Genomic DNA, 9,507 nt, shown 5'->3' on the forward strand with positions numbered 1-9,507 from the left:
TATCATATGGTACATAAGATGTCGATGACACAGTTCCAGTGTTCATTTGTTCATGATCCTGCCTGTTCACTGAAAAATTATCAATATTTGGTTCCGATGAAACCTGCATAGTGATGAAACTCAATTTGTCACTTGAGTCTTTCTTTTTCACCAATTTCTGTTTCTTGTGTGCATTCTGTTTCTCATTGGATTCCAATGAATTTCTGTCTTCCTTATGAATATCACTACGAACCAAATGTTCTTGTTCCACTCTCCTTAAAGCTGTTCGAAGTTCATCGAAGCTTTGAATGCTGTCAAACAGATATCCAGTGATGTCTTTTAATGGAGAGTTTAGTCCAATCCACAACATATTGTGCAACATTAAATTCTTTTCACTAGAGTCAATGTCTTTAGTTTGACACACTTTACACATTATGTCCTCTAATCTGCAACTCCATGATGTAACATCTTCATCTGGCTTCTGTCGTGCTGAATAAAAATCAGCAAGTACAGCCTCAGTTCTCTCGATAAATCCATACACACTGTCCAACCTTGCGAGAATGTCTGATAGTGTTGCTTCAACACCTAAGTTCATAACGGTTCTACTCGCTTCTCCTTTAAGTGAATGTCTAATGGCTTGAAGTATTCTCTCTGTTGGGTATCCTTCTTGAATTAAACACCGAACTTCATAGTGCCAAACCTGAAATGAAGCTGCACCTTTTCCTGAAAACAAGGACAATTTAGGAATACCAATAGGCAAAACAGATTGTTCATGATAATCTATCATCCAATCAATAAAACTCTGAGGTGAATCTACATTCGGTTTAACATCTAATTCTCTAAAAGCTGTGACAATATTGTCAATCTCTTTCACTGAAAACTCCATGATTTTACTGCATGAAAAATCAGTATCACCTGATAGATGGAAACTCAGAGCGTCTATGGTGACATACAAAGTACAGAAAATGATTCTGAAAATCTGTGTGAAATACATAAGTGAATAATTTCAGACTCAATCATTTTTCACAACACAATGTACATGATAGGAACACAAGCATGCGACATAAAAACTATAAAACATTTGCATAGTCAATGTAAACAAACCCCTTCCTGTAAACAAAGAGTATTTCCAGTATGTAAAGATGCACTTCCGGTTTGCAGAAAATGTAAACAAATATGTGCAAATTTCAAAGACAAAATATACTTTCAAAATGCTTTTCAAAATTTGTCAAGTATTTACAAATAATTCCTGAAAAGAAAATAAATCTGCAATAATAAAAAAATATATATATATACTGAAAGAAAATTTCAATTACATGTTGAAAGCGCTAACTCTTAGATAAGAATTGCTTCAAATGATAAGCTTTTCAAAGAATAACACAAACACGTGAAGTTGACAAAGTCTAAACTGTCAACAAGATTTGGTAATTGTATGGACTAAAATTTATTTACGCAGTACCAGACGAACAAGCGTGACTACAGTATATGGAGATTAAACTTTACATGATAATTTAAATCAATTTCTTAACCCACTTACTACAGGAAAGGAATAAATATTCCTGTAATTTCTGAAGTTCTTCACAAACCCATGAAAACAAACCGACTTCCGGTTAAATTCTCGAAACGGATCCCGAACCCGATCTCAATTATTGTGATCACAACACGAAGATGGCGCGGATCTCGGTACTTACTTATTTAATACTACAGTAAATTAAATACCTATAATATATAATAAGGCGTATTAAGGGATGATTTTGACGGACAAACACTGATCAGATTCTGGTAACTACATCTCTACACAAAATAACTGCAGGACTAGCAAACCAAAACCATTATGAAAAACAAATGACCAATCAAACTCACTGGATAAACTTGTAACACAAACTATATACACCAGTCAAATGTTACTGTCAATAAAGGTCAGTAAACTGTTTGGTCACATATTAGTGCAAAGAAATAAAGCTAGAAAGAGAACTGGGGAATCTGAATGCTGTGCTCAGGACTTTCTCACATGACTTTCACAAAATTTACCTAACTTTTGATTTATTTAATTCAAATGAAAATTATTTATCTGAGAGAAAAAAAATAAAATAATAAAAAAAAAATATTTACAAAATTCACAAAAAAAATAGTTAGATGTTTTCAATCAAAAATTAAAAATAAATAGATAAATAAACTGAGGCCAAAATACAAAGATAACCAGTACTGGATTTGATTTAACCAAAAATTTGAATAAAACAAGAAAAATTTACCTTTTACATTTTAGAAATCAATCAAGATCTAAATGAAAAATATTCACTGCTTTTACAAATTAAATTACAGCATTCACATAATTACGAGATCTATGCAAATAATTTAAAAACAACAATATGGCATGCCTGTAAAAATTAAATATGTACCCTGAAAACAGTTTCTATCTGTACGTACACAATACCTCTACTGGCCAGTTTCGAATTCACAGAACGGTGTGCACACAAGTTCGAATTCACATCTTAGGGAAAGTCACTCTCCAGCGAATCACTCACAGTGTTTACCATGCAGTCGTCTTGGTTCTGGTTGAAGGCATCCAGTCCCAACGTGGGCGCCAATGTTGCAGGGGTGGTTTATATATAGGATGTAATAACAACCAAACTCCTGTCTAAGGGTTCATATATGTTTAATATGGATGTTCATCAAGTAAATGAATGGCCCTATCTATGGGACAAGGCCCATTCCTTAAAACACCAAAAACTACTGGATGCTTCAGCTTACATATTTCCAGGTCTGTTCTTAAGGTCTCAAGTCATGAAAGTCTTACAATTCTTTGTCTATAAACTCTAGTAAATTTTAACACTGCCAACCTGGCCAAAACTTCTGAGTAGTCTCACTAAAGCAACTGAAAACAACTCAGAACCACAACCAATAAAAAGACAGAACCCCAAGAGAATGACCTTGAACTTTATCGCTCACAAGTATATGTAAAGGGGTGGATCTAAGTTTTATATTAAACTCAATTTCATTTATATCAATAATACTGGTATTTATTCAATATTGTATGATATATAATATATACAATTAAAAACACACTGCTACAATATTATATGAACAACCTAGCTCGATAAAGATTTTCATTATAAATACAAACATGTATGCAGAAGTTTTTTTTTTTCCGGAATCATGTTAACAACGAAGAGAATAAAATAAAATTAATAACCATTATTTATTTCATAAAGGATTCAATAAATAATTTAATAAAAATATATTTCAATTTTATTCTAAATAAAACAACCACCATTCCTGTTTGACTTGAACTCTAAAACCCTTAAAGTGCCTCGTACCTGAGAACAATACACAAGGTTAGGTAAGATCAAATATCAGGTACTCAGGTGAAAAACTTATTATTCAATAGGCAAGTGCCTGGTACGTGTACCAAAAGAAGTAACAAGAAGAAAAACTATATAAGAAAAATTACTAGTGTTAAAATGCCGTTTTTGGTTCGATTTGTTTGGGGAGGGGGGTCTTATGAAGAGCGTCTTTTATTCTAATTTAATAATATTCGTTAACTTTTAATTAAATTCAAATTCACAATTAAATAAAATGCTGGGCGTGGTCGAAGTCAAAGGATATCTTCTGCAGATTTAAAAAAATCAAGATGTAAAGAAACAATGGAGGATTTTTTTGTAATCTAGCATCCGAATGAAGATATCTTGATATTTAAACTTTTTTTTAATGCCAAGGCAACGTTTAAGAGGTATTGTACGTTTTCTACCAGTTGAACATTTCTGGAGAGTTTGAATATGATGTCTTTCGATTGATTTATCATAATTTCACATTGGTCATTTCGTGCCATATATTCACCAAACCAAATTGTCCATTTCATCAGCCATTTAAAAGTAAAAATAAAAGTTAATATACACCGTAATTCTGGTCCTTCAACGGCATTATACAAATCTGCAGTAAAAAGAAGAAAACAATGCAGGCTGTGTCATTGACATCGTCACAAAATAATATTTGGGATTACAGCGGTGTGCATACTTTTTTTAATAACACAAATAAGTAAACGTTGATAATTTAAAAAATATTACACCAGGCAGTGTTCTTTGAAGATGGAAAAGCAAACAAATGAATGTTTAAACAAAATTTAACTATTTTATACGTCCTTATGTTTAAAATCATCACAATCACATAACGAGTATCTGCTACAATATTATTTGGGGCACTAAAAATGCTAATTGAGGGCGCTCGTGATTAAAATTCGGGGCATTCATGTTTGTACTTGGGCGCCGGCAAAAAATATCTGGGACGCTCATGCATGGGGCGTTCTGGTTTTGGGGCGAAACTATAGAAACCCAAATTGCTAAGTATAAAATTCTTATTTTAAGACATCAATAACAAAAAGAACAATCTACTAATTTAAAAAGTGGTATATATAGTGCTCTACAACACACTTTATAATAGTTAGACCCGCCCTATTTACTATATATTCTTACCAAATATGCTACTGGAAGGATATGGAAATAACGAACAGTATTCAATCTCAACGTCCATTAAACAAATATACAAAATAAGAGCAGAGCAAACACGGACCTCCGAAACATCAGAGGTGGGATCGGGTGCCATGGAGGAGTGAGATGAAAGACTTTATCTACATATTACATTCCAAAGGCTGACAGTAGCCCCACCCACTCAGAAGGCTTACACTTTATATTTATACCAAAGGTTGACAGTAGTTCCGACCCACTCAGAAGGCTTACACTTTATATTTATACCAAAGGCTGACAGTAGTTCCCATCCACTCAGAAGGCCTACACTTTTTATCTCATACGTATGGATGATACAACCCGTTGGATAAACCTATGCTTTATCAACGGGTAGATGCTTTATCAATAGCACTTCCGGCCGAACTACTTTTGACACGGTCCCTCGCTTCATTTTTTCGATGACCTAATTTGAAGAAATCACTTTGTTATGTTCAATTTTAAGAATAACTAAATTTTAAAAAGCACGTTAAATTTGAATAAATGAATACTTTTATGATAAATAATAAATATTTAATTTTAAATCCCGTTCCTTATCGAGATGTAAAATAGTGACGTAATAATCTTCTGCATGAAAGTCTTTGGTGCCTAATTTGGTAAAATGACGGAGGAAAAGAAATACGGCGAATTTTTCGTAAATTGCAAAGATTTCAAGGAGGTTCATGACCTTGAAAATGGTAGTAATGAAGAAAAAGATGTTAGTGAACATTTTGAAGGTGGTAAAAATATGCAAAAGGAAAAATCAATCACGGTGCCGGTTCAGGAAATTTCAGAAAAAGAGCAGTTAGAAGTTTTAAGCTCGTTATTTGAAGCGGAGGTGATGGAAAATAATGAGGAAATTTCAAAGGAAAATTTGGCAAGGTTTGTTCACTATGACAATGAAGAGATAGAAAAATTTATTCAAGAACACGCTGAGAAAAACACTCTATGATATCAATTTGTTAAAAACTTTCCTTCTTTCAAAAAATGAAAAGCGTGAATTCTTCAAAATTCCTCCTACAGAGTTAGATGTCTATGTAGCAAATTTCATATTAAGCGTTCGGAAAAAAGGGGGAGAGGAGTTTGAGCCAACTTCATTGAGAAGTCTGATTTCTAGTATCGACAGAGCTCTCCGACGACACCGCTACGAAACAAGCATAATTCAATCTCCTGAATTTATTTTCGCAGCAACAAAACAAGCTTTGAAAGCCAAACAAAAAGATCTAAAGCAAAAAGGGAAGGGAAACAGACCACAAAAGGCAGATCCATTATCCGATGATGATATAAATATTCTATATGACTCGGGAGTTTTGGGAGTTACTTCCCCTCAAGCATTATTAAATACAGTTTGGTTCAACAATGCAATTCATCTTGGGCTACGCGGACATCAGGAACATTACAATCTCTGTTGGGGGGATATTTCCTTGCAAAAAAATCCCGATGGCACGGAATATTTACAGCATTTTGAAAGGCAGACTAAAACCCGCACCGGTGTTAACACGCGTGACACTAGGAAAGTCTTAGGAAAAATATTTTCGGCCCCTCATTTGAATGAAAACAACCCGGTAGAAGTTTACAAAAAGTACGCCAGTCTGAGACCCCAAGGTTTTTCGGAACCAAATGATCCTTTCTACATAGCTACACGAACAATCCCTCTTTCTGACACACGAAGCGATAAATGGTTTATGAAACAAAGGCTTGGGGTGAATAAAATTGGAAAAATTTTGAATAATATGGTTGAAAAGTGTCCAAAACTTTCAGAATCTTGGAAAAGGCTTACAAATACCAGTACAAGAAAATACTGCGTTCAAAAACTCAGAGAAGAAAACATTGCGCCCACAGATATCATGCAAGTCACAGGACACAAAAACGTCAATTCTATCATTAACTACTCTGAGGTTACAATAAAAAAACAACAGGAAATGTCAGTTCTATTGTCGACAACAAAACGTAATTGTTCAACGGATATAGGCGATTCCCCTACCATAAACCAACCAGGGCCTAGACCTGTAGCAGTCGCAGGAAGTATTCAACAGGCTCAGTCACTATTTGCAGGGGCAATACTGCATGTAAACAACATGAATATTTACACTTACCAAAATGCCTCCCAGGACCTTGCTCCGTCGCCAGCGAAAAAATCCAAATGAACATATCAATCCTGATTAATAACAGTATTCTAGTCCAAAATTCCAATTTATATTTCCATGTAAAGTTACTTGCTTTATCACTAATAAACACGTTCCTTGTTTAACTCCTGAATACAATGTGTTTTTCTTTCAAATCAGCGAGTATTTGCAACTTTAAACAGTGTAAGCCTATGTAAATGAGGTCGTGTCATATTATTTTTAAAACCGAGTTTATAGCTTTCTAGTTTCAACAATGAAAATTTAAAAATGAATCCAAAGGTAAAAAAAGTAATTTAAGGCCAAATTTCAGTGATGCATTATTTTTTTAATAGTAAAATTGATCGATTGAAAAAGGTACTATATTTTATGTCGTAAGCTTAATTTAAGCGCAAAGAGGCGAGTTGCATCATCGATCAAGTAAAAAAAAAGGTGGAAAGGGAAAGTATCAAAACTTATTATGAAAATAAAATCGTATGAGATAAATAGAACATCTATAATTGTGTGATTTGATATTGGCTTTATCCAACTCGTTAAAATGGTGTATATTCGCTCGGCAAGCCTCGCGAATATATACACCATTTTAACTCGTTGGATAAAGCCAATATCAAATCACACAATATAGATATCCTCTATATATTTATACCAAAGGCTGACAGTAGATCCCACCCACTCAGAAGGCTTACACTTTATATTTATACCAAAGGTTGACAGTAGATCCCACCCACTCAGAAGGCTTACACTTTATATTTATACCAAAGGCTGACAGTAGTACCCACCCACTCAGAAGGCCTACACTTTATATTTATACCAAAGGCTGACAGTAGTACCCACCCACTCAGAAGGCCTACACTTTATATTTATACCAAAGGTTGACAGTAGCCCCACCCACTCAGAAGGCCTACACTTTATATTTATACCAAAGGTTGACAGTAGTCCCCACCCACTCAGAAGGCCTACACTTTATATTTATACCAAAGGTTGACAGTAGGCCCCACCCACTCAGAAGGCCTACACTTTATATTTATACCAAAGGCTGACAGTAGATCCCACCCACTCAGAAGGCCTACACTTTATATTTATACCAAAGGTTGACAGTAGTCCCACCCACTCAGAAGGCCTACACTTTATATTTATACCAAAGGTTGACAGTAGATCCCACCCACTCAGAAGGCTTACACTTTATATTTATACCAAAGGCTGACAGTAGTACCCACCCACTCAGAAGGCCTACACTTTATATTTATACCAAAGGCTGACAGTAGTACCCACCCACTCAGAAGGCCTACACTTTATATTTATACCAAAGGTTGACAGTAGGCCCCACCAACTCAAAAGGCCTACACTTTATATTTATACCAAAGGTTGACAGTAGTCCCCACCCACTCAGAAGGCTTACACTTTATATTTATACCAACGGTTTAATGTCGTCCCACCCACTCAGAAGTCTTACACTTTATATTTATACCAAAGGTTGACAGTAGGCCCCACCCACTCAGAAGGCCTACACTTTATATTTATACCAAAGGTTGACAGTAGTCCCACCCACTCAGAAGGCCTACACTTTATATTTATACCAAAGGCTGACAGTAGATCCCACCCACTCAGAAGGCTTACACTTTATATTTATACCAAAGGTTGACAGTAGATCCCACCCACTCAGAAGGCTTACACTTTATATTTATACCAAAGGTTGACAGTAGATCCCACCCACTCAGAAGGCTTACACTTTATATTTATACCAAAGGTTGACAGTAGTCCCCACCCACTCAGAAGGCCTACACTTTATATTTATACCAAAGGCTGACAGTAGATCCCACCCACTCAGAAGGCTTACACTTTATATTTATACCAAAGGCTGACAGTAGATCCCACCCACTCAGAAGGCTTACACTTTATATTTATACCAAAGGTTGACAGTAGTCCCCACCCACTCAGAAGGCCTACACTTTATATTTATACCAAAGGCTGACAGTAGATCCCACCCACTCAGAAGGCTTACACTTTATATTTATACCAAAGGCTGACAGTAGATCCCACCCACTCAGAAGGCTTACACTTTATATTTATACCAAAGGTTGACAGTAGATCCCACCCACTCAGAAGGCCTACACTTTATATTTATACCAAAGGCTTACAGTAGTCCCACCCACTCAGAAGGCCTACACTTTATATTTATACCAAAGGTTGACAGTAGATCCCACCCACTCAGAAGGCCTACACTTTATATTTATACCAAAGGCTGACAGTAGTCCCACCCACTCAGAAGGCCTACACTTTATATTTATACCAAAGGTTGACAGTAGGCCCCACCCACTCAGAAGGCCTGCACTTTATATTTATACCAAAGGTTGACAGTAGTCCCACCCACTCAGAAGGCCTACACTTTATATTTATACCAAAGGCTGACAGTAGATCCCACCCACTCAGAAGGCTTACACTTTATATTTATACCAAAGGTTGACAGTAGATCCCACCCACTCAGAAGGCTTACACTTTATATTTATACCAAAGGTTGACAGTAGATCCCACCCACTCAGAAGGCTTACACTTTATATTTATACCAAAGGTTGACAGTAGTCCCCACCCACTCAGAAGGCCTACACTTTATATTTATACCAAAGGCTGACAGTAGATCCCACCCACTCAGAAGGCTTACACTTTATATTTATACCAAAGGCTGACAGTAGATCCCACCCACTCAGAAGGCTTACACTTTATATTTATACCAAAGGTTGACAGTAGTCCCCACCCACTCAGAAGGCCTACACTTTATATTTATACCAAAGGCTGACAGTAGATCCCACCCACTCAGAAGGCTTACACTTTATATTTATACCAAAGGCTGACAGTAGATCCCACCCACTCAGAAGGCTTACACTTTATATTTATACCAAAGGTTGACAGTA

General features: G+C 35.8%; 1 protein-coding gene across 1 annotated transcript; it reads left to right on the forward strand.

Annotated features, from left to right (window-relative positions):
• The first annotated feature begins 5,097 nt into the window (after positions 1-5,097).
• On the forward strand, positions 5,098-6,622 carry LOC134241461 (uncharacterized). The gene is made up of 2 exons (XM_062723499.1): positions 5,098-5,313; positions 5,402-6,622. Exons 1-2 carry the CDS (start codon positions 5,098-5,100, stop codon positions 6,620-6,622), a joined length of 1,437 nt encoding a protein of 478 aa, XP_062579483.1.
• The last annotated feature ends 2,885 nt before the right edge of the window (positions 6,623-9,507 follow it).

This window comes from Saccostrea cucullata, unplaced genomic scaffold, assembly GCF_032062105.1.
Source record: "Saccostrea cucullata isolate Sc308-1 unplaced genomic scaffold, CSIRO_AGI_Scuc_v1 ctg2725, whole genome shotgun sequence".
Taxonomy (NCBI): domain Eukaryota; kingdom Metazoa; phylum Mollusca; class Bivalvia; order Ostreida; family Ostreidae; genus Saccostrea; species Saccostrea cuccullata.

Excerpts from the sequence above, each read along its gene's own strand:
- LOC134241461 (XM_062723499.1), top strand. The coding sequence starts at position 5,098 with ATGACGGAGGAAAAGAAATACGGCGAATTTTTCGTAAATTGCAAAGAT. Across the intron at positions 5,314-5,401 it reads GCTCGTTATTTGAAGCGGAG|AACACGCTGAGAAAAACACT; the intron begins GTGATGGAAAAT and ends AATTTATTCAAG.